This window comes from Tubulanus polymorphus, chromosome 7 (assembly GCF_964204645.1).
Source record: "Tubulanus polymorphus chromosome 7, tnTubPoly1.2, whole genome shotgun sequence".
In the NCBI taxonomy this organism is placed as follows: Eukaryota; Metazoa; Nemertea; class Palaeonemertea; order Tubulaniformes; family Tubulanidae; genus Tubulanus; species Tubulanus polymorphus.
The window spans coordinates 13,245,803-13,270,812 of record NC_134031.1 but is presented as its reverse complement, the minus strand read 5'-3'; the positions used below and the strand labels follow the sequence as shown (position 1 = coordinate 13,270,812).

Sequence of the window (25,010 nt, the reverse complement as noted above, 5' to 3'; positions counted from 1 at the left end):
ATATTCTGTTACCACAATCAATTGCAAAGTTGTAGCACATGACATGGTCTATGATTGGGGTGAGTTTCAAGGTCATTAGTTATTCTATGGTCACCAGGGGCGTTGAATAGTTAGAATAACTTAGTATTTCCTTATTATATTGGTACCTAGGCATATTTTGTTGTCACAACCAATTGTAAAATAGTAGCTGCTGACGTGTTCTATGAATGTGGTGAGTTTAAAGGTCATTAGGTTTTGCATATGGTCACCAGGGGGTGTTAAATAGTAGAATTACCTAGTTAATCCATATTTCATTGGTACCGAGGCATATAATGTTATCGCAACCAATTGTAAAATTGTAGCTGCTGACATGTTCTATGAATGTGGTGAGTTTCAAGGTCACTAGTTTATGTATATGTTCACCATTGGTTGAATATTGACATTGTTGCATTGTTGAGCACTTGAAACCACTTTCCAAGTGGGTATGGTTTTGGTTGACATCACTGACACCAATTGAATATGTATTTCATATGCTAGTCGACATCGTTGACAGTGGCAGGGATCATGGGACTGTATTCGTTGATTCGATGTCAATATGTTAAGGTTAAAATAGTGCTAACTCGAAAAAATACACATTGTGAAGTAGGCAATTCAGTTCTTCCTAATATCTCATACCTTTGTATATGTTTTTTTTAAATACCAAGGTATGAGATATTCGAAAGAACTGAATTGTCTACTTTACAAAGTGTATTTTTGGTTTACCTTTGTCAGCGATATGATGTTGGCATTGAGCCAATTCATGTAAAATCGCGGTACGTTTTTTTATGTGAGCATTTTTTTCATTGGTTCTCGGCTTAAACGACGTATAATCGATGCGATTGAAGACATGGCGAACCTCCGTCGATGACATGGTCAACTGAGTTAAAATTCTACGAAAAGCTGTTTTTGGCGGGAAAATTCTTAGCTCTCGCGTATGAAATTGCAATGACCGCAATTGGGGGCGTCGTCTCTACGAGCGAATAGGATTGGCTGTTTTTGGGATATACGGGGAATTCCAGAGCTACTAAAATAATTATGGAAAAGCCATAGAATGGCGTACATTTCATTGGACAAGGTGTTGTATACGTGCGAATTTCAAATGCTCATTGCTGGTGAGGATGTAATTATTTCACACATCCACCATAGGTATTGTTTCATTTTAATACCCGGTGATTGTTTTGATTGACAAGTGTAAGCGAACATTCACTTACACGAGGCCTCCACGTGCGCGCGGAGTGCTACACGACACACCCACAAGCTCGTACAGTACACTACTAAAGGTAATGCTGTAACGCGTGCACGTTTGACATGAAAAAAGGCTGAATATTCATAGCAGAAGATGAGCGCTGTGTTTTTCTGTTTGATAGAATTTGTAATAAATTGTAATTTCTTGTGACCTGAAAATATTAAGCAGCAAACTACAAGTATAGGTCGAGGTCTGAATATTGTAGTCGTAAATTCCAGGATTTAAAACGATCTAATAGCCGATTTCTTCTGTACTGGTATTTTAACTTCCCCGGCCAACATTGGAAGAGGCTGGCAGTGTTCCAATAAGCTGCCATTCATTCTCATAGTGACTATATTAAAGCTGGCACAGGCACTTGAATATGGGCTTTGACCTTGTCTACGATAAAAACACCAACGGGGTTGCCATCTTAATTATCCATGATGCAACTGTTTTACCCATGATCCAATGTCGTTTAACTATACTATACAGAAAGGCTGGAAACGCTCCTATCTCCGTAATGCTTAAATCTACCCGCAAATATCGGGACAGATGACGTCACAGCAATCCCATAGAGGCATCGCGAATTTTCAAAAATCAATTTTGTTGCCAGTTAAAATCTTTAATGTAGCTAAAACAGTGTCAATGTTTCCAAAAAATCATCTACAATTGAAATCATGGGCGCTCCTCATATTTCAGGATTAAAATTGACACTTGGGACGTACTTCGGCAATCATCGGCAGTGTTTGGCTGTCCCGATAATTGCCGGTAGATTTAAGCATTACGGAGATAGGATCGTTTCCAGCCTCTCTGTATAGTATAGTTAAACGACGGGCGCGCGTTGCATCATGGGTAAAATATTATAAAACATGGTGGATTATCGAAGTAGGAATAACGTATCGCTGGTGAATCATTAAATATTTATCCATTATCAAAGCCCATATTCAAGTGCCTGTGAAGCTGGTAAAATATTCAATGCTCATTAGGGTTTTCTGTTTCTTCACAGAAAACCCTATTGAAATTCGCGTGATTATTAGGGTTTTCTGACTTTCGTCGAAAACCCTTTTGTAATTCTGTTGATTATTATTATTATTATTTACATATTTTCCATATTCATCTTCTATCAGATTCGACAACTAACTACTTCTAATTGAAATGTAGAATTCTGATAGTAATATAACACGCATTCGCTCCGCGTAGATTATACCTATGCACTCTCCGTCCTATTTTAAACTTAAAATTACTTACTGAAAGATAACACCGGATGATATTAGCAATCGCGACTCGCCCTGTCGGGTACTCCCACTAACGATAATAACAGCGCCCTGTCCTGTGGCATGGTGGATAAGGTGTTTGACTCCCAACTGAGAGGTCGAGGGTTCGAATCCTAGTGAAACCATGCATTATCACAGTACAGCGCCGGCGCGCAACAATTGTTTTATTAATGAAACAACATGGTGGATGGTTGAAATCATTTTCGGCTTAAATTTATCGCGAGTTTTAGGACTTTAATGAATTTCACGAAACTATGATTTCTGAAATGAGTCAATTGATTAAATCTATTCGTAAATCAATTTACGTTGGCTACATTTCCTGAAGATTTCGGGGTCAAATCAACGTGATATGGACAGAAATTGTAGGAATTTTCACACGGAATTTTACTTCCGCGTTCAGTTGACGACTCGTATCGATGACAACGACAGCGGAGTTTATGTATTCATAGAACTATAACGGATATTCCGTTATAGTTCTATGATGTATTTTAAGGTGAGAATCCGTTAACCAGGGAATGTATTAAATGATTTCTTTAATAATATGAGTATGGTAGCAAATGAGTAGGCCTACTCGGTGTAGCAATGATCATTGTTGGCTACTAACTTAATGCCTAGCTTTTTTGGGGGATGCGCCTAGAATAGATTTAGGCCCTAAATATAATGGGTAGAGCCAGTCGGTGGAATGCCTTAATAGCAGCTAGTTATGGCCTGGTTTACACTGAATGTGCATGACAATTTATTTTGATTACTTTCTTTCCAGCTATTATTCGTGGAATGAACTGGGCACTACGGTCTTCAATTCCTTTGCGGATTCTTGCAGGAATATTAAACCACAGTGCGCAAATGTATGTTTCAAATTAGGCTTTTTCGACATTGACAGCCAAAGACGTAACTTAACACGCTAACTTAAGCGCAACTGTCTCAGATGCTGTAAGTACTTGACGTTTTGCGTAATTTTTTTTTGTAATGCAATATTTGGATTAGTAATCAGTCGTACTAACGTACATGCAGAATTGGATTCATTGTAATTATGGGATGATAATTCATGGGCGTCACGAGTCCTGCGACATACCCTTGATATGAAGCTTTTTTAATGTTAATCATTGACTTGTTTTGGAGTAAACTGAATAGCCCTTAAAATACCAATGCCACGTGGCTTGGTGTCTATGCTCTACGAGACTGTAGTAATAGATTTTCACAACAAACTCATGATTTCAAATAGTCTCCTAAGATATCTATATATTATTTCACTCCTTACCTAAGTAATTCTTACATTTGATTGCTTAATTACAGATGGAAAGAGGTCAGATGGCATGAAAATCGACTGTGGCTGACTAATTGGCACGAGTAACCAAAATGTTTCAATCATCAGGGGTAGACAAATTAGCCGAAGATGAATGAAAACTTCACCTTGATGATCATCAGTTGATTTTGCTATAATTATTTGCCTGGATATATCCTTCATTTCAAAATCTGTCTTCAGTAGAATTTCTTTCAATAAAATATTTTGAAGATTGAATTTGAATTGATCTTAAAACCAGAGAAAGCATTCAGAAATTTAGAAAATCCTTGACTCATAATCAAATTCTGTGAAGTCAGTTAAGGTCTTTTTGGTCGAATCAAGCCGAGGGCTCAGGTGACTAAAACTCAATTCCTCACTGTCTTATAATGCCGAGTACGACGGAGTTTACACACTGAAACACGTTGGGCTGTGTAAGTGTAATTTGGATAAGTCCACAATATAATGACCGCCCTGCCCCGCTGCATCGGAGACGTCAACAAGTTAGACTGTATTGCTTCGATGAAAAACTGACTCCTATGCAAGATAACCATCCAATTCAAATGTAAATTAAGAAAGAAAACAACAAAACTAGTTGCGTTGATCAACAAAAATAAATCAATAGTTTATTACAATACTTCAATTTCAAAATAAGGATAGGAAAAAATTGAACAATAAGTGTGTTTGCCATGCGTCTTTAAATAATTCCCAAGAATATGTCTGTCTGGCCACCACCTGCCTCGACGTCAGACTTTTTCGAGATTTTCGCTAAAAATACGAAACAAGACAAAATTGATGGATGGGAATCATACATGCTACATTCACTTTTACTGCGAACATTGGAATGAGCTAAAGCAATTTTCTAGGAGGAAAAATTGAGTCAAATGATGTTTCAAAATCTGGACGGGAAAAGTTTTACTGAATTGTATGGCTAATGGCAAATACATGTTTATATTGATAAGGTAAATATCTGTATAAAAGGTTGTATAGCAACTTGAATTGAAGGATTAATGCAATAGGTCTCTTATTCTAAAAGACGAGTGAGCCATACTTACTAGATTGGTCATGTGATCAACATCAAATTTAGAACTATCATCCATTTTTAGTTTTCAATCAAAGACCAACCTATGAAATAAAGTATATTTTTCTGATAACAACCTGGAATAAATTAAAATAAATCTGAGGAATTCACCAAATTTCTGTATCGAACCCCTAATAGGGCCTATATAACCTATAGATTGATACTTACATACGACAAATTGACGAAGAAACTTCATTTGACAGTATACAAACTCGCGGACAAACTCCCATAATGAATCATGTCCTATTCACCTAGAATCAAACAAAATGCAACTAAAAAATTCACAATACAGATTTCGGTTTCGAATCCTTCAAATAGCTGTTTACTTACATGAAACGAATTATCAAACTACTTCTGCCGACAGCATACCAACTCGCTGACAAACCCCCAAAATGAAATGTGTCATGATAAACATCTGGGATTAAACGTAATAAAGCTACAAAATTTACAAAATGTCGGTTTCGAATCCCTCAAATAGCCTTACACTTACAAATGATGGATTATCAAACAACTATGAACTCCCACAACGCCACATGTCTTTGATAATCTACAGTGAAAACCTGGAATTAAATGAAATAAATCTTAAAATTCCGATTTGAACCCAACGTAGGCCCTCTCTCTACTTGTAGGCCTAAGATCTTGAAATAGGATAAATAATGTTATGATGAAAGAGGCATAATGGTTCGGAAAAAATTGAATTCAATATGGCTCTTGGCCCGGCAAAGTTTGCTTTTGAAATATCCTTTTGATTAGGCCTAGTTACACTTTTTAAAAGCAAATTTCATTTTGCATCAAACTAAAAGCGGCTTTGTTGAGGAAAAGATTCGTTTGAGTCGTAAAATTTATAGCCTAGAACCAATTTCTTCGTCAAAGCGTGATGCACAATTTTGACTGGGTCTTATTTCCACGTGGTAGTGGACAGAAAATTTGAATAGGCCTAAATAATAGAATAATCTTTCTTAGGTTTCATGATAAAGATGCAGCATTAACATAGATTAATGCTTATCTTTTACAATTAGGCTTATGTTTCAAAGGAAAACGCCCACAGTTGGTCGAACAGGGGTTAGGCATTGATGGTAGAGGGGCTGTGTGTGTGAAACAGAGAGATAAAAATGTATGGGAACGAGTTTGTCGAGTGGAGCTTATTATTCCATCAGGGATAGTGATTAGTGTACTATAGTCATGTTATATATCAAAATGTTCCTTATTAGTTCCGCTGCATCGCTAAAAACAAATTGAGATAGGTTTCCCTGCATTTTTTTACATATTACATCACTTACAACGATAAACGTCCGTCGCCGACTGAAAAATTTACAAAAACTTCCGCATTGAGAGCGCCACCGCACCGATTCAAATTGGATCGGAAACCCTCCAGCGATGCACTCTATGATCTTTAGAACCTGTCTTTGCTGACTGGGAATAAGATATTTCCCAGCGCGAAGAGGGCGGGGCGCAGCGTCACCAGGTCCCGCTCCGCGAGGAAGCGAGATTTTCAAAGAAATGAGTGCACGCGACGGCCGTGACCACTTGTTAGTGATGTCATCAAGAATGATGGCTCCGAGGATCGCCACATCACAGGTTACTGTGAATAAATGGGATTCGACCATTCAAAAGTTCAAAATGTACTTTCTTGTTTTGTAAAACAAGTTTATTCATGTCGTTATATAAAGCATTTTGTTTGAAACATTCTTTAATAATGTTTGTTGAGTTTAAAGCCAATTGTCGTTGTGTAATTCGATACTGGTCACTGACATCAAAGTTTTAGTTTCTGTTCACATGTTTCGACTTATAAATATCCAACTTGTATGTTCTATCTTTTAATACAGGCCATGTGATTAATTGCGTATCACTCCATTAGTTTAAAAAGAGAGCACATATTTCGATATTGTTAAATAATTAACTACATTTTTTTCTGTCACACGTTGATTTTTACCCATCACCTATAAAATTCAAATGTACGTGATGTATTCTGTACGTGATGTATTCTGTAAGCTATGTAAGCTTGTTCTTAAAAATATACTATGAATTTTCAATCTGTACTGACCATAATAGTTTATTTTTCGTAAATAAAATTTATATTTTAATTAAATAATTTCAAAAATCTTTTCTATGCCCTCTGTTACAGAAAGTTACTAAGGACTATTACATATTCAGATGTACGTTGATAATTGATTTCAATCCTCCCTTCAAATAATTATATGAACATTATTTCGGAAGATGCAGGTGGCGCACAATCATAATACATACAACTCATCAAGCTGACGAGTCGTTTCCGTAACCAATGTTACAGACGGGTATCAGTATCAGTATCAGCATATAAGTGAGTGACCGCTCTGCGATCTTGCACTGGTTAGCTGTACATAGTCCGTTATCTGCGTCGTAGTGCGCTGCTAAAAGGGGATGGACTAGTTTCAGTTCATTTTGCTTTATAATTAAATTTCAGTTCGTAATTTGTCCATTGCTTGTCGAGTTTTTTCTTGAATAGGTCTAGTGATTCGCATGATACAACATCATCAGGTAGAGAATTCCAGATATTCACTATTCGATTGCTGAAGAAGTTCGCTCATATAGATTTTTTGCTTCTACGTTTCTCCAGTTTTAGAGAGTGCCCTCGTGTTTCTCTTGGTCTAGGGTCTAGATGGACGATGGAGCTTGCGCGATTTATTTTATGGAGATACTTGTAGGTTTCGATCATATCTCCACGCAGTCTTCTATAAGATAGGCTGGGGAGATTTAGTACTTGTAATCGTTGTTCATATGGAACATGTCTAATATTTCTAATCATCTTCGTAGCTCTCCTCTGGATACTTTCGAGTTTGTCAATCTCGGCGATAGAGTTTGGTGCCCAAACACACACTCCGTATTCTAGTATAGGACGCACTAGTGATTTATACAGTAGCAGAAAAGCACGAGTGTCTTGGAAGTGCATCGTTCTTTTTATCGTGTAGAGTACTCTGTTAGCTTTGTTAGCAGAATCGGTTATATGGGTTTTAAAGTTAATTTTATCATCTATAATCACTCCGAGGTCTTTTTCGGCGGTACTTCTTTTTATAGGTACACCACTCAAGCTGTAGTTGAAAGGATTCGTTTTGGGTCCAATTCTGAGCCTGTTTGCCTTTTCTGGGTGGAAACTTAGGTCCCATGTGTTCGACCAATTTGTTACGTTTAGAACACTTTCCTGCAGTTTTTCACAATCGTTTCTTGATCTGATGATGTTATACAACTTCTTGTCATCAGCAAAGAGCTTTGTAGGGACACTTGTTACCCCTGGAAGGTCGTTTATGTATATAGTGAATAGTGTAGGTCCCAATACACTACCTTGCGGTACACCACTTTTGATCTCTCTCCACGATGAACATCTGTTATTTACCCGAACGCATTGCTTTCTGTCTTTAAGAAAATTTTCAATCCATCGACCGATGATGCCTGTTATACCAATGTGCTTTATCCTTAAGTTTAATCTATGGTGGGCCACTGTATCGAATGCTTTTTGAAAATCAAGGTATATACAATCGATTGCATATCCATTATCCAGTGCTTCAGTCCAATCGTCAAGTGAATCTAACAGATTTGTGGTGGTAGACCTTCCCGACCTGAATCCATGTTGGTCGTTCGATAACAATTTATTTTCTTCCAGATGTTTCGTCACAGCGTCTCTAATTAGCGTCTCCATAAGCTTGGATGCGAGGGAAGTTAAACTTACGGGTCTGTAATTTTCAGCTTTATGTTTATCTCCCTTTTTGAACAACGGGGTAACACACCCGAGTTTCCAGTCTTTTGGTATTTCACCACTTAGTAACGACTTGTTGAAAATGACTGTAAGAGGTACATAAAGGTTTTCTCTAGCTTCAAAGAGTACTCTGGGGTGGAGTCGATCTGGACCTGGAGATTTGTTGACCTTGATTTTCTCTAATAATTTTAAAACTTTGTCTTCTTTGATTTCTATATTTTCTAGTTTTGGGCGCTCTGGCACATCATGTAAAACAGGAATATTCTGCAAGTCTTCGTTAACGAATACGGATGCGAAATAGACGGCAAAAACTTCCGCTTTTATGTCATCGGAATCAGTAAGGGTGTTTTGGTCTAAGGATGTGTATAGAGGCGGTATATCTTGCTTATTTGTTAGTTTACTATTTGCATATTGCCAAAAAGCCTTTGGATTAGTTTTGGCTGTTTCGGCTATGTTCTTTTCCAAGTTCCTCTTAGCTTTCCTTAGATCTCTTCTGGTTTTATTTCTGACGGTGACATATTGAGCATAATCTTGGTCACATTTCGTTTTTAAATATTTCCTCCATGACTTCTTCTTTTCTTTCACTGATTTCAAAGTATCCGGGGTCATCCAGAGTGGCCTAGGTTTGCTTTCGCCACTATATTTTGAAGTAGGAATAGACTTTTCCCCTGCCTCTTTTATTATTGATTTGAAGTGCTCCCAACTTTCCTCGACACTCATATTTTTCATTTCATCAGCCCAGTTTCGCTGAGTTAATCGTCGTAGTTTATCATAATCACCTTTGGAGTATTGCACCTTATCCTGGATATTTCTTGTGTAGGAGACTGATGAATTATAATCAAATGTTATAATGTTGTGGTCACTCTTTCCAAGACCAGAAGTGTGTTCTATCGAGGATATCTTTCCTTCTCTGTTCGTGAAGATAAGATCCAAATTGCTAGGTTGGTTGTTTTCGCGGAAACGAGATGGTTCGAGCTGATGTTGAGTTAGGAAAGCATCCTGAGTAGCATTCAGGAATTTTGAGGCACGGTGTCCTGGTGGTTTGCTACATTCAGGTGTTCCCCATTCAATTTCACTATAGTTGAAGTCTCCGAAAAATACCATTTCTGCATTTTGTTGTGAAATTTCATCTAGCATTTTCAGAAGTTTATTGTTATTTTCGTCGTTTGAGTTTGGGCTCCTATATATACATCCTACATGTAGTTTTCTGTCATTTTCTAGGTTAACCGAAGCCCAAACATTTTCGGAGAACTTTGTCTTCAGCTGAAAGGGTACTGGGGAAAGCACACTTTTTATGTACAGGCATATTCCCCTGCTATCTGCCTCTGACTCGAGATTGCTGAAACAGTCATAGCCCCTGATATTTGGTGGCTTGTTTCGTGTAGTACTTCTCGGGTTTTTAGCCTTCACTTCACTGATCCCAATTATGTGAGGCGAGTACTGATTTACCATTAGCTCCAGTTCGTCTATTTTATTAGGCAATTGATCGGCATTAGTCATTAAACAAGTTAATTTCTCCAGTTGAATTTGTCGACTGGCGTTTTGATTGGAGTTCCGTTCGATTACTTGGAATTTATTATCTCGAATTTTATGAATTTTTTCAGTTTTCGTTTCATGCGTTTTTTGATCGTCCTGATTTTTGTAAATTTTTCTGGTGTTTTCTGGGATGCAAACTTTGATTGGCTGTTGGTCTACATCCCTTTTATCGAAAGCTGTTATCTCTCCTGTTGTTGGCTCGTTGTTCAACTATTCGGTAATTTCTGATTGTCAAGTTTTTCTCCCCTTTTTGCTGTCTTCTTTCAAGTTCGTCACGTAGTTTCTTGTACTTTTTCATTTCAAGTTTTGATTTATTTTCGCTCATTCTGATATTTCCTAAAGTATCCCTATTGTATCGAAGTTTGTTGAGATAGCGATCTAAGCATGAATCTTTTTCCCATTCCGTATTCAATATTACTCTAAGAGGTCTGTCTGACCCGTCTGTACGTTGGGATCCCAATCTCATCAGGTGCTTTGGTTTTTCGACTGATGCTCCCAGAGTAATAGTGAGAAATCGTTCGACAGCATCACTATCTGTTTTTAATCTAACTTTCCAGTCCGGGTCATTGCATTCGGGGACGTTGTACAGGATCAGGTGGGTACGTCTCTGTCTTGACTCCAGGATACTATCGGTTATATCACGAATATCGCTTTCTATATTTTGTGTTACTTTCTCTTCAATTTCCTGTATCCTCTTGGTCTCAGACTTTTCAAGGTTTGTGCTCATCGTTTCAACCTTTGTGTTGAGCTTACTGAATTCAGTTAGAAGTTGCTTGAAGTCGTCCTTGTCTACTTTTTGATCGGCAACCTCTTTGATTCCAGCTTTGAAAATATCTTTCATGCAAGCTAAGTCCTCCGGTGAGAAACTATGAGTACCGGTAATTTCAGGACTAAACTCATTTCTTGTTCTGCTTAGGTTAGGAAGATCCTCCTTGCATGGCTTGCAGATGAAGAACATCAAATTTTTCAGGTCAATATCTTCGTACATCGTTCTGACGCAGGTTTCGCACCAGTTGCCTTGACATATCGAACAACTGATATTGCGTCCACTGTCCCCACAAGATAGACATATATTCATCTTCCTTTTTTTACTAGCTTGCTGGATGGGTTTGTCTCCTTTATGGGGCCCGATCTCAATATCCATACTATTTTCTGGCATGTTTGAAGTGTTTTTGGATATTCTTATCTTAGGTATCGGGGAGAACCCTATCGGTGTATCCGATTCAGCTGCCAGATATGTTGGTCTACTGAAACTAGCTGATGTAGATGATATCCCTTGCTGCGGTCTGATGAACTGTCTAGTACGTGAGGAACCGGAGAGGTGATATTTGACTCTCTGTTGATTCTTCAATTTTGGCGTGGTCAAGTGTTCGGGATCAGAGCTATCGTCCCCCTCGGATCTCCAGTCATCCTGCCACTCTTCATTTCTGTTGTTATCATCGGGCCAGTCATCGTGAGTCGGATTTAGTAGTGTATTAGTAACAACGGTACTGGGGGATGTGTTGTTAGTAGTGGTGTTAGTAGGTGAACAATAGTAAACATTCGATGTACCTGCCGCGTCCTGATGATTTGATAGCTCCAGTGCCAGCGATGTCCTACGTGAATTTTTAGAGTTTTCCTGGTTTTCGCGAATCGACGCTGGCACCACCTGGTTGCTACTTGAAACATCCAAAATGTTTATTTCGTCAATACTGTTCGTTTCGTTAGCTTCATTATTACGTATTGAATACTTATTCCCTTCGTTTAATCCCGAAGCCATCATAGTTGGTTTCAAACAGCTAACTTGTCAGTTAATAATAAAATGAAGTTGTCCTATTTCCTCTGCGTATGGATTTCTGTGAGCGCTGGTTTGTTTACTTCCGGTGTAAACACACGTGTTGCCAAGTGTCAAAATCAACGTCTCTAACCGACTTAAAACTACTGCAAATGCAACCAATTTACGTTGTCGCAGCGCTTCAGCAATTTCTGATGGTTCCTTGGGCCGAATCTGATAATATGTAGTGAATACACAGTCCGTTAGCTAGTTTTAGGTCCAAAAATCCGAAATTGATCGGAGCTGTTAGCAGACAGCCTTTCCCCTTCGCGCATGCGCACTACTTCCGGGTAACCAATCTACTCGACTCCGCAGACAATAAACGACCCGAGTAACCCCCAATTAGACTATAACTATAAATTATGTTATGTTAAACCGCATTGGTGTGACTTGACACGTCAAATGCGTATCCCGTATTGATATATTTCTATTATCCACTTTTCAAACTATGAATAGCACGCCTGCTCAGAAAACCTGTTATCGCTGCTTTGCAGCTATATTTATTATTTTTTTCCCCCTTTTCCACATAGTTTTTGTTAAAAGCGTAAAGGCTTCCTTACCTTACCGCAGTCGCCGATACAATCCGTATGATATCCTTCAGCTCACTTCAATCTCCAGATACTGCATGGGAATTTTGATAAATCCACGTTATAAAGGCACTGTCGAGCCGTAAACATCGGAAATTTGGCTCCGTTCAATTAGTAGCCATGTTGTGTTTTCTTTCCGATTTTCTCTCTTCTTTTCGAGGAAGAGCTATCGAATAATTCCCTCTCTTCTCCACAATCAATTTCAAAGTCAATTTTATGAATTTATTGCTCAGCGGGTCCGAGTCCAATAGTTTACGAGTCCGGCGTTCGCATGTCTGACAGATTTACGGGAATTTGTTTGTTACCTCTTTAATATTTTTGATTTCTTGTTATTCCGGTTATTTCATTTAAGTATATTGCTGATCAGTTCATGTAACCAAAAGCGTCAATAAACAGATTTTTAATTGATCAAGTTTAAATCAAGGTCGTTGAGTCGCGGAGGGCTACTAGAATTTCGGTGCAGAATTACGTTCGTCTCAGAGAGAAAACAAACGACAGAAAAGTATCAGGTGATTATCGATAGCCTACTACGGTACACACAGTTGACAAACAGTGTTAGGCCTGTGCCGGTTGGTGCGTACTGGGAATAAATATACTGGTTGGTCAGTTGGTTCGGTTGTGAAGTGTGTAAGCTAAGAAAGCCTACCGGTATTTATTTGTCTATAGGCCTATTATATAGTAGCCAATACCATTTTTTAAGTACGAAGTTGTTATGCGTACGTGACTGTACGGTGATATCCACAGTTTAACCGTACGTGAGTTCCCTAAAAAACGCCGTACGTGAGTTCCCTAAAAACGCCGTATGTGAGTTCCTATAATCTGCAAACGCGCATTCGTGAAAGAATAGAGTTTGGGTTAGGTGAGGCTAGGCTATTTGTAAATCAAATTTCATCCACCCTGCAGTTACGTTCTGTGGCACCATGGGTAAATCACTGTACTACAACTGGTTTTTTTTTCGTTTGGTTTCGAATCCCAATATTGCAAGTCTGAGCGTCAACGTACTCACATACGGCTAACCTGTAGAAATCACCGTACAGTCACGTACAGGTAACAACAGCATTTTAAGTATTAAGTGAGTACGACAAGCCTACCATGCCTAAGTACTACAAACACAACTTTTTCCCTCTCGTCGGCCCTACAGTGATGTTACTATAACTGGTGCAATTATAACATGGATAGGATTTGGTCAGGACTAGCCTAAAGTCTAATTCAGTCTTTGTACTAATTCACTCGATAGGCCTATTTTTAAAACAATACAGTGAAGTATTCACACGCAGAAAGGCTAATTGATTTGAGCCATGTGATTAAATTTGGCCAGGCCTTCTCTGACCTGCTGACATTAATAGTCAAACCAAAACGTTCATGTGGTCACGGCTTGTATACCAGAAATCATTGTAGGCCTGTACATTTTGCTGTTCGTAGGTTTGGTATACCGATTTCTCCATACTTGACTGATAAGTGCTGCTGTACGCATTATACAATTGTTCCAATTGGAATAGGGCCTATTTATTGGGCTTATTATTTCCTGCTTTAGAATACTGAAATAAGCCCAACGTTCATTCAAATATCCAACATCGGTGAAAGTTTCATTACTGTATACATGTACTGTAGGTTTTCATGTTGTGTGAATATTTTGCAGTTCAAATGGGTATGATGCTGATTCCAATGTCAAACGCATAAAGTTAGATGGTCAAGGACAGTCAACACCAAAAAATCTCTCTTGGACCGATGTTGCACCATAGAAGATCTGATTCTTTCAACTCAGGGAAAGTGATTCAACACGATCGACATAACACTGGAATAGGTTTGCAGTAACTAACGGTTCATTTCATTTAGTCCTATGTACTTTTTAGCCAATTTGGATTTGATTGTAATTGAAACTCTGGAACTGTTAACAAAAGACAAGTTGAAAAAACACAAGTTATGCTTGATTCTCATGTTCAAATTTAATTCAAATTCAAATTTATTTTATTACATCATATTTACAAAGCATATCATTGGTTCATACAGTAATAAAAATTAGGACAGAACAAATATTATTACAGAATTTCCAAAAAGGCAATGAATGTCTATAACTAAATGAACATTATTTTTCTAATAACTCGGATCAAGAGTGACTCTCCCATTTATTAGGAAACACACGCAACTAGTGGAATAGGTTTGATTTACACACATGTTGCAGGTATCAATTGTTTATCACTATAGAATTTGTAATCCATAAAAGCCAAAATCAACATCAGCCGGAAACCCAGACCAGATCAATTCATAATTTATTGAATCTACACTACAATATATGTATTTATTCAAATATTTCAATAAAAACATTAACTTCTTAAATCTATTCTAAATCATAGTACATTCTTATCTGTAAATTCACTCAATCTATCGACTCAGCAGGTGCTTAAGATGAGTTCTTAATAGGACAGATCCATTTTTAAGCATGGTGATAATACAGTATCAAGATGTTTGAATGCCAAAATAAATGCCTGGTCAAATAAATTAATATTTGTGATTGTACGTCCGCGTATGTTCGGTTTCAAAGCTGAATCATATTTTACATTTACACAGCATATTAGGTTCGAATCTGTCAATGCATTTTATTCTATGTATCGATATTTCAATTTACTACAATTCCCATCATTCTGAATGGCTTTGCAGAAAACCCATCATCGCTGCTTGGCAGCTATATTATTCAATGTAATATTTCATTTTTATCACAGAGATGACGCTCTGGACGAAGTTATAATTTTAGAATAATTCTCGAAATCTACGCTATTACACAAATTTCCCGTGCACAACGTAGATGATTTTTGCGAAATTGTTTCCATGTTAAAAAGGTGATAAATTTGTTTTTTTTGCCCAAAAATTTTGCAAAAAAATTTCTACTTACCTACCGACTCATCCTGAAAATTGTGAAACATATTTTTTTGAAAATATAAAATAGTTTCCCTGCCGCGCCTACCTATACCCTACAAACTTTTGGACGTGGACCGTAACCAAATGTACATCTTTGGTCTTATTTTGACTACAAAATAATTCTTTAAGAAAGATAAAATACATTATAAACTTGTGGAACTTTGAAGCCACGAATTAAAAAGATTTTTCAAGCAATGCCCTTATTCCGAAAAAGCTCTAGCTTTCAAGGTAAACCACACTTTGCCCATGGGCAATTTATTTCGAGTTGGCACTATTTTAACCTGTTCAGGAGTTGAACCACAATATGCGCGACCCCTTATACAACGAGCAATCCAATTGGTGCCGCAACTTTTCATGCGGCAAAGTGCCCATGTACCTTTGCACCCAGTCTAGTGTGGCAGTGTTTCAAACCTTGGCTGAGTCTAGCGATGCCATCAGGTTCGAATCAATGCTAGGGGAGGATGCAAGAATAATTCAAGCGCCTTAAAATAGACCCTCTAGAAGCGAACTTTCTGGTAGCTCTTGGTGGCACAAATTGTAACCAGTGGATATAAACAACTGATATTTTGTAATTAGGAGGGAAATATGTGTTGGAATTGATGTAGCAAGTTTCGTCCATCAGCTCTAAGCCACTTGGAAGTGCTGGGAAAAAATGTGCAAAATTTCAATGAATTTTTCACCATTCTAATCGATGCTTGACCCTTGTTTCATGACATAACAGGGAAAGCCCTTAGGAAGGGCATCACTTGGAAATCCCTCTAGAAGGGTTTTCCCAGTGACATTATCAAGAACTGTTCTATCATGTACTTGTGATTCATTACCATGTAAAAATGATGCTTGAGGAAAAAAACAGGGGGGGGGGGCATGCCACTTAGCCACTCTGGAAACGACCCTGATGTGCTACAGAATATGGCATACACATGCCCTTCTGAAAATGTTCATCTGATTTGTCGATTCAAATGGAGTAAGCGTTTTACGAGTAAGAGTTCTCTTAGACTCAAAGCGTAAAGAAACGTAGGTTCAACAGGCCCGTATTTAGCAGGGGTGCAATTTGGAAAGGTGCCCCTTTTCCAAATATTATTGGGATATCAAAATTATGATGAATTACCACTTAAAGCCATAGTTGTATAAATTATCATTTGGAAATAATTGTTGCTTTTGTGTATTAAGCTAAACATTAACTGCAAAGAGTTCTATTAATACACTCGAGGTCAGTATACACAAAATTGGCGGGCTAATTAAGCAATTGCAAGAATCAGAATGTGTAGCCATGATTTATTAGTTGAAACTAGAATATGGCAAAGGCCACCACTTGAGAGAGATGACAGAAATGGAGGTTTTGTGACCACAACGACTTGGAAGACAAGTACCATTTAGCAATTAAATGTCCCCGTTTTGACGATATCAGAAAGCAGTATATCAAATCTTACTTCATACGCCATCCATCAGTTTTTAAATATATACAACCCCTCAATACTAACAATTAGTCTGAAATTTTCAAATTTGGTAAATTTTGTTTTTTTTTTAGTTTTAAGGACCTCACATTACTACAATAGACGGAGCTGACGGGTTGTGTCAGCTATAGCATATCAGGAAATTACGTTTTTTGCTCTGGAATTAAGGGCCATTGCAGGCCTATTCCAAATATTATGTAATTGTAATTGTGAATTATAATAAAGTACTCTTATACATAGTGCAAAGCTCCTTATAAAAGTTCAAATGTGCTTCTCTAGAAACTATGTGTAGTTGGCACGGAATAGAACTGTTTTGAGTGTCTGCTTGAATGAATCACAAGACAAAGACATGGAGTCTGGTATGTCCGCAAGAAGGTTATTCCACAGTCTGGGAGAGCTTATAGAACTATCCTATTCAATTGCCCTTTTCAGGTTCTCTGCCCCCCCCCCCTCCTGAATTGCAAATGCTAGGTACGGCCCTGTTAAACAGATCCAGGTTGAATATGTATTCGTCTCTGCCGATAAAGAAAATCCTGTTTGTAGTTAGAAAAGTCATTTATTTCTTAATTTCAATTTTGTTTAAAATCCCACTTAATATCTTCATTTTTCAGAAAAAAGCCAGTAAAAAATACTTTGATGACCTCTTGGCTGAAGAATGCACAGAAGCATAAAACTGATGAACCCGACCCTTCAGAACCAGAAGTGAAAAAACCAAAGCCATAGTTGTATACATTATCATTTACATTATTACCAATGGGAATAATTGTTGCTTTTGTGTATTAAGCCAAACATTAACTCCAAAGAGTTATCTTAATACCCTCACTTGCATGGCAGAATTCACGAAAATGATACGACATTCATTATATTCTTTTTCAATATATTGATGTGATAAATCAGGGTCTTCGGTAGGAACACTTTTGCAGGTGGAAGCTAAAAGAAAAGGTAGGGTATTCCTTGTATCAAGCCGCCACGTTCCTTTTTGAGGTCTTAGGTTGGGACCTAATACCGATACAGTGGCGGATCCTCGCGGTGCTGGTGCTCACCCCCTAAAAGTCACAGATGAAAAATCTGGATCAACTTTTCCACTCGAAATGTTTAAAAAATGAGAAGACTAGAGTGTATCGAAGAGCCCCGGGTTGTTTATGCATTAGCGTATGCATTGCACACATGAAAATACTTGATACCTACCAATTGTGTAACCTTTCGACCCCGACAGTTTTAGTACAAGAAGTATTAGTTTACACGGATTTGTTAATACATGTATAATATCTTATAAAATGTCAGATACAGTTTGCATTTGGCGCACGATCTTCACAAGATGATCACCACAAAATAATCGAATATGTGAGTTATCATCCGATTGGATTATCTGCGAACCTCATCAATTTGGGGACAATGAAAACTGTTAGTTATTTTTCTGAAAATTTCGAACCCATTAAAGCTTACAAATTTCAAATAACGATGTCAGAAGCAGTCTCACTCTTTTCAACTGCAATGTTTTGAAAAATATACGTAGTGGACAATTCGCCATAAAACAATGGGGCCTACTGTGTATATGTATTGAGCTTTGTTGGGAGAATATATTTATTTTTTCTTCCGGCTTCAATAGTGGTATTAAGTGTCATAAAATGCTCGGATATCGACTTGCAGACAGTTTAAAAAGTTGGCATACGACTTGGAAAATGCTTCAAACATTCCAAATTTTCCTGGGGGAGGGCCCCCAAACCCCCCTTTCATGGCTTCACGGATACGGCGCTCGCGGTATTTGGTGAAGATTTGTCAATGGATATCATAATTCCATTCGTGCTCACCCCCAGACGATGACCCTGGATCCGCCCCTGCAATATCTTAGGCCCACTCTTAGTAAATTGAAGTGCAAATAATGAATTAGACTAAAAAAGATTATCTGAAGTAATCTTTGTAAATATATGAATGCCTTTTTGCAATGTATCAAATGTTTTAAGAAAGGTTAAGCAAATCTCTTCACCATGCGTAAAACTTCGGTATACGGTAAAAATGTCCCTGATTTCACATCATATTAACGCCAGAGAACAAACTTGGTGATACATTTTGATAACAATTTTAACATTTGATGACAAATTTGACGTATTAATTCAAGTATCTGTGCATTTACTCTATAACTTTCATAATTTTCTCCATTAATGGTATGTAATTTAGAAACTGCTCATTCAATCTCCTTAAATTTGACGTAACATGTAATGAGTCCACATGTTCTCAATAGCCAAAATTAATGAATGCCAAATTCTAGGGCTATGATTCTCATGGTCACTCGGTGAATTCTTTTTTTGTGGTAAGTGCAATTTACACAATTATCAAATTTTGTTCTCTGGTGTTATTTTGATGTGAAATTTACGATATTAGTAATGATAGACTGTTACATTTTTTCTACCTTATGTGACGTTATTTCCCGGGACATTTTTACCTACATTCTAAAACTCCATGTGGGCCCTAATCTGTATGCGTTTAAAGCAATTGTTTGTAGAATAAAATCGCTTGTACTGGTTATTAGACATGTTGTGTTTTTGTCATTTTGTTGTTCCGTTCATCAGATTCTATCCCAACAAACAGAACTATAAATCCTGTGGCACTATCGTCATCTGGTGGTATGAATGTGAAACTCTTGAGTGATATTGATTAAATCCTGATAATATGACATAGCTGATGTATTATTATTATTATACGTACGTGGCTGGGACCGGTTCGTTTGCCTGTAGACACAATACTATTAATCGTCATCATGGAGTTTTACATTGTGGCTGTGTTCATGCTTATCCTCATTGTGTGGACTAAATATTGTTTACCAGAAATAATTGGTGACAATGAAAATTCGGCGATGGACGACGATTTTGATTTCGAAGGACTGCCAGGAGCGACATATGAGTTTAAGATGAACGTTGGCGCCGGAGGGCGCGAATGTTTCTTTCAAAATATGAAGTCCGGAGCTGAGCTTCATGTTTCATTTGAAGTGAGTAGTTTACGAGAGTGTACATACGTACATTTTATATAATATTATCAATAATACGCACATATATAGGTTGTATGAAAATATTGGAGGTAGCAGTGTTTATTTTAGGACCTTTGTTTTATGGTACATCTCAAAAACGATCATAAGGTCCTTATGTATCATTAGACGAAGAACCATTCATTTCATATTCCTCGCTCTAGGAATAGAACTAAATTGAATGAAATTTACACCTCCCATATAATCGCCCCATGGATAGATTTATTGAATGAATCATTGAAAAATAGTCAATGAATAGCAGTGTTAGAAGTGATTTATCATCGATGTTCCACAGCATATTAAAATCGATTATAAATCGCGTTGAATAGACCAGGACTGGTAAGTTCCAGATGTGAATCATGGGCATATCTGTGATGTATGCATGACGGGATATCTTCAAATCTGTGGTGATACACTTGACGGCAGATGGTTTTCTTGTGGAAAATAATTTAAGACGTCGAAAAAATATATAGATAAATATATATATATATATATATATATATATATATATATATATATATATATATATGTATATATGTATATATATATATAAGCTTATATATATATATATATATATATATATATATATATATATATATATATATATATATATATATATATATATATATATATATATATTTATCTATATATATTTATCTATATACATACATACATACATACATACATACATACATACATACATACATACATACATACATACATACATACATACATACATACATACATACATACATACATACATACATACATACATACATACATACATACATACATACATACATACATACATACATACATACATACATACATACATACATACATACATACATACATACATACATACATACATACATACATACATACATACATACATACATACATACATACATACATACATACATACATACATACATACATACATACATACATACATACATACATACATACATACATACATACATACATACATACATACATACATATATATATGATGAGAGATTTGCATACATTTCCATACAAATAACAATGTACGCTTAAAAATTCAGTTATAGATAACGATATCAAACCATGCAAATAGAATACATGTATTTGTTATCAAATCTTTACAATATATTTATTGGTTTTATGCTAAATGTACTATGTGAATAGCTGCAAATGTTGACATCTGCGCAACACATGCGTTTACTTTCATGATTTCGTTTGAGTACACCGAGGCTTCATTGACATCTATACGTAATCTATTCAGGCGAAACTAATTAATGTTTTCCACACAATCCAACGTGGCATGCAGCTTACTGAATGGGTTCGAACCACGGCTTGGCGACCAGATCCGGCCATATACCGATCACTCAAATCACACCGCGCATCACTGGAGATGGGCGACTGGAATAACAATTCGTAATCATCTCATTTTTATAAGTTGCATTAAGATACGCATCGTCCAATGATTACGCAAGGGCGCTGTACGCAAGGGCGGATTTAAGGAGGTCCGAAAAAGTCTGCAAATTTGTATACAAATCCGAAAAATAAATAAAAAATGGGCCCAGAACAGAAAAGTCCCCTTTTATACGAAATTGTCCGTGGGTGGGCCACCAAGATTACATGTTTGCATCCCTCGCGTTGCATGCCCTTCTTAAATGTTCAGGTCCACCCCTTCGAATCCTGGATCCGCCCTTGGAAGGTGTATCAATATGGTTTCATCTTCCAAAACGGCCCAGCCTCAGTGTTAACCTGATGCTAACAAATGATTTTGAACCATACTTCGTCAAATCAGTAAATATCTGAACCAATTCTGCGAAGATTACTTCCGTTATTTAATCTTAGACCGTGCTAAGTTCACGCGCAAATTACTAAGCGGTATACAGCTCCACACTTATCAACAAGAAAATTAACTTTAATAAATTATTTGACGCCTGCGAAAAAATGTAGAATTTCAGGGATAAGCTAATGTGGAATTGCAAAATTGAAATCGAAGTTTTAAGAAATTTGGGGAATTATGAGATTTGGCGATTGGGTAGATGATACAGTCTTCGACTGGTCTAATTTAAAAAAAATTGTCAACTTGTGACCGACTTCGATTCACTTTTGCCTCTAAGCTGGTCTGCAACGTCATTGCCTCCATGGTTGAAGAAAGAGCTCTTCTGGTGTCTCATCATGACTTTGAGCATATCGTGTAGCCAGCCGGCCTGGTCCCGGGGCCCGGTTTGGCTGTCACTCGATATCCTAGACTCGAATCTGGGTGGAAGTAGACATTGTCATTTAAATAACTTATTCATGTTATTCTGTATGAATTACCCGTGTGACTTGTATTTTGTATTTTCTTATTTTGAAATTTGTAACTTTATTGAATTTGGGAATATTATCCCGGAATTTCAATGTAATAAGGATCAATAAAGTATTGAATTGAATTGATATCCTTATACACATGCCATCAGTGGACGCGGAGCCGTATATGACAGCTATGCTATTATAAATTGCTAATCTCATGAAACCTGCATACCCCTAATATCGAACATATTTTCTAGAACATTTGAATATTGAAATTATATGTTTACACGTTTTTGAATAGACCGCTTGTAGCAGCCGCCGATGAAATTCACACCGGCCCTACACAGATCGTAGATAGCTTCGTCATTCCACTAGCATCCCCATGTCAGGGTCTGACTTTTATATCAGACTTCCAAATCGTGTATACATCCGCCATTTAACCGAATAATCCGATTTACTTATCATTTCTATTCATGCCTGCCGCTCCTGATATAATCATACTTCCTTTACTATAACAATACGTCTTCTCAAAATATTCAACGCAATATAACATTTCGACGTTCAAATAGAGGTCATTATATAATCACAGGGAGCCATTCTATATCTTTATCAATAATATTTTGCCAAAGAGCTTGTATGTGTACACATAAACCTGTGACGTTTTGCACATCGATCTACGGTTGTCGTTTGTAAAATGACGCTGAATGGTTAACATTGTTTAGGTTTCATAATGGTAACGTTTTATAAGGCGTCAAAAAAAAGAGAATTGCTAAAAAGAAAATCAAATATACACTGCAGGATTGGATACAGGAACTGATAGGACCAAACACCAAAAATGATTGTAAAAGATACCTTTTGCCAATAATTTGCCACTTTTTAAGTGACTTATAAGCCAGGCTGTGGAATTTTTTTGTCAAAAGGGGGCCGGGCCTTCTGGGTTCCCCTAATCTGCCCCTGCCATGGATATCACGCTGGGTGTCATATGGTATATAAGCTACGACCGCCTTTATCCACGCTCATATGAAAACTAATTTAGTCACTCAACTTCAAGATTTATTCTCTTAAGTTATTGTTGAAATACACCAAAAATTAAAACTACTAAATGTTGATTGGCTAGATGTAGAGAAATAGAACATAATAGCTCTACTCCTCTCCGCGATCAGCAAAGTTTTCGTTCACACTCGATACCTCGTCGTAAAATCGTGTCTGTATGTGAATGGATGGATGGGGCGCCTCTGACGCCTGAAATATATATTCCATTTTGTGGTGCTTTAGGTGTTACGAGGAGCTGATAGAAACATCGATTTAGTGGTCCATAAACCGAATGGAGAGGTACTAGCGTCAGAATTATGGAAAAGTGACGGTTCGATAGAGAAGGATATTGTAGACACTGGTAATCTATTTTTCCAAACATCCACCTAAATGTACTCATTCGTGAAGCTGTGAAGCAGCATTGGCTACAGTATTAGCCAAAGTGAATGTTTCGAGTGAATAAGCGCTATTTGAAATAACACTTTTATCTTTATAAAGATAACGTATACGTATACGTATCTTAAGTAATGCCTTTGTTATCCATTGTTTTATTCAGGGCCGTACGAAATTTGTATTGATAATTCCTTCAGTAGATTTTCATCTAAGTTAGTATACTTATACATAGTTTCGTACCACATGGCTGATTGGGAAGCTTATTCAGACGACATCAACAAACTAGAATTAACCGTAGGTAACTTCTCGGTAAGTTCACAATAATCCGATTTGAATTATTCCGATTATAAAAATGTGAATCGACACGGGCGGATCTGTGGTCTGATTCAGGGAGGGGTACGTGTACACGCACATACAAACATTATGAACTTTTTGTGTATCTAATATTTTTCATTTTCCCGTGAGATTTTGGGAGGCTGCGCACCCCTGCACCCCCCCCCCCCATTGGATCCGCCCCTGGTTGAGCATTTAAATTCTTTCGATGGAATGAATTTATCCGTTGTCACATGTAATTTCTCTTCAATTTCTTTTAAAGAATTCAATATCAAAAGTAGCCAAGGCGATATCGGATACATTACGTTTCCAGGCAGCAAGTAGACGAGAAGTTATACGAGACTGGTATCTAATTCATAACAATAATCGTTACATTAATTACTGGTCCATATTCCAAATTCTTATTATAATTTGCACGTCTGGTACCCAAGTTTACTTTTTGCGTAAAATGTTTCATACAAAAAATGTCACACCAACTTCAAAACCTAGGGCTTAATAACAAAACTGAACGCTTCGTACGTTAAGCCATTAAACAGTTTAAAAAAACGCGATTTTCCACTCGTGTTGATTGCCCGAAGGTTTTAAAATACCTTGTTTCCTGTGAAATAGAAAAATGCGTGGTGCCTTGGTGACAATTTTGATGGATTGGCAGAAAAGCACTGAAAATAAGAAATAATAAAGCCCTAGCTAGAAGCCAAGTCGTCTTCGTTATCCAGGCTCTTCCAATTATTTACTTAATTATTTTTCAAACCAAATGTGCGTTTATATTTTAAGCCTATATATAAAATATTATATTTGGAGGAATTTTGGAAAACTGAAATATATAAATCTGATTTGTAAATCTTTAGTATCTCTTTTACTGCTCTGCGTCATGTTGCACAACTTGTGCTTGGTTCTGGCTGGTTAGGTATTGGTATAGTAGAATTTCTAAATTCTTCAAATAGCAAGTTACAGATATTCAACCTATGGTAGTGTGACCTCTATAGAAAATGTAACACATTCGAAAATTAATTTTTTTAATTTATGCT

The 25,010-nt window shown here is 37.1% G+C and overlaps 3 protein-coding genes and 1 long non-coding RNA gene across 8 annotated transcripts in view; 3 read left to right on the top strand and 1 right to left on the bottom strand.

The window, feature by feature from the left end:
• The window catches only part of LOC141908642 (abasic site processing protein HMCES-like), a 46,808-nt gene extending 27,376 nt beyond the window's left edge, over positions 1-19,432 (top strand). For all 3 annotated transcript variants that reach the window (XM_074798761.1, XM_074798760.1, XM_074798762.1), the window contains exon 10: positions 17,525-19,432. In XM_074798761.1, coding sequence (XP_074654862.1) covers positions 17,525-17,636 — 112 coding nt within the window. In that variant the 3' untranslated portion in view covers positions 17,637-19,432. The remainder of the gene's footprint in view (positions 1-17,524) is intronic.
• Positions 1-25,010, bottom strand: part of LOC141909360 (pre-mRNA-splicing factor ATP-dependent RNA helicase DHX16-like) — a 415,810-nt gene that overhangs the window by 240,095 nt on the left and 150,705 nt on the right. The gene's annotated exons all lie outside the window — the stretch shown is intronic.
• LOC141909353 (uncharacterized) lies at positions 2,940-3,964 on the top strand. Its single transcript, XR_012619701.1, has 3 exons — positions 2,940-3,010; positions 3,278-3,447; positions 3,811-3,964. It is a non-coding gene; the product is annotated as an uncharacterized LOC141909353 (long non-coding RNA).
• LOC141908643 (transmembrane emp24 domain-containing protein 5-like) lies at positions 19,605-24,778 on the top strand. Its single transcript, XM_074798763.1, has 4 exons — positions 19,605-19,899; positions 23,500-23,617; positions 23,813-23,958; positions 24,245-24,778. Exons 1-4 carry the CDS (start codon positions 19,672-19,674, stop codon positions 24,476-24,478), a joined length of 726 nt encoding a protein of 241 aa, XP_074654864.1. The 5' UTR covers positions 19,605-19,671; the 3' UTR covers positions 24,479-24,778.

What these genes read in the sequence shown, in the direction of transcription:
- LOC141908643 (XM_074798763.1), top strand. Translation starts at nt 19,672, where the DNA reads ATGGAGTTTTACATTGTGGCTGTGTTCATGCTTATCCTCATTGTGTGG. An exon ending in AGCTTCATGTTTCATTTGAA is followed by an intron (nt 19,900 to 23,499) that starts GTGAGTAGTTTA and finishes GTGGTGCTTTAG; the next exon opens with GTGTTACGAGGAGCTGATAG. An exon ending in GAAGGATATTGTAGACACTG is followed by an intron (nt 23,618 to 23,812) that starts GTAATCTATTTT and finishes TGTTTTATTCAG; the next exon opens with GGCCGTACGAAATTTGTATT.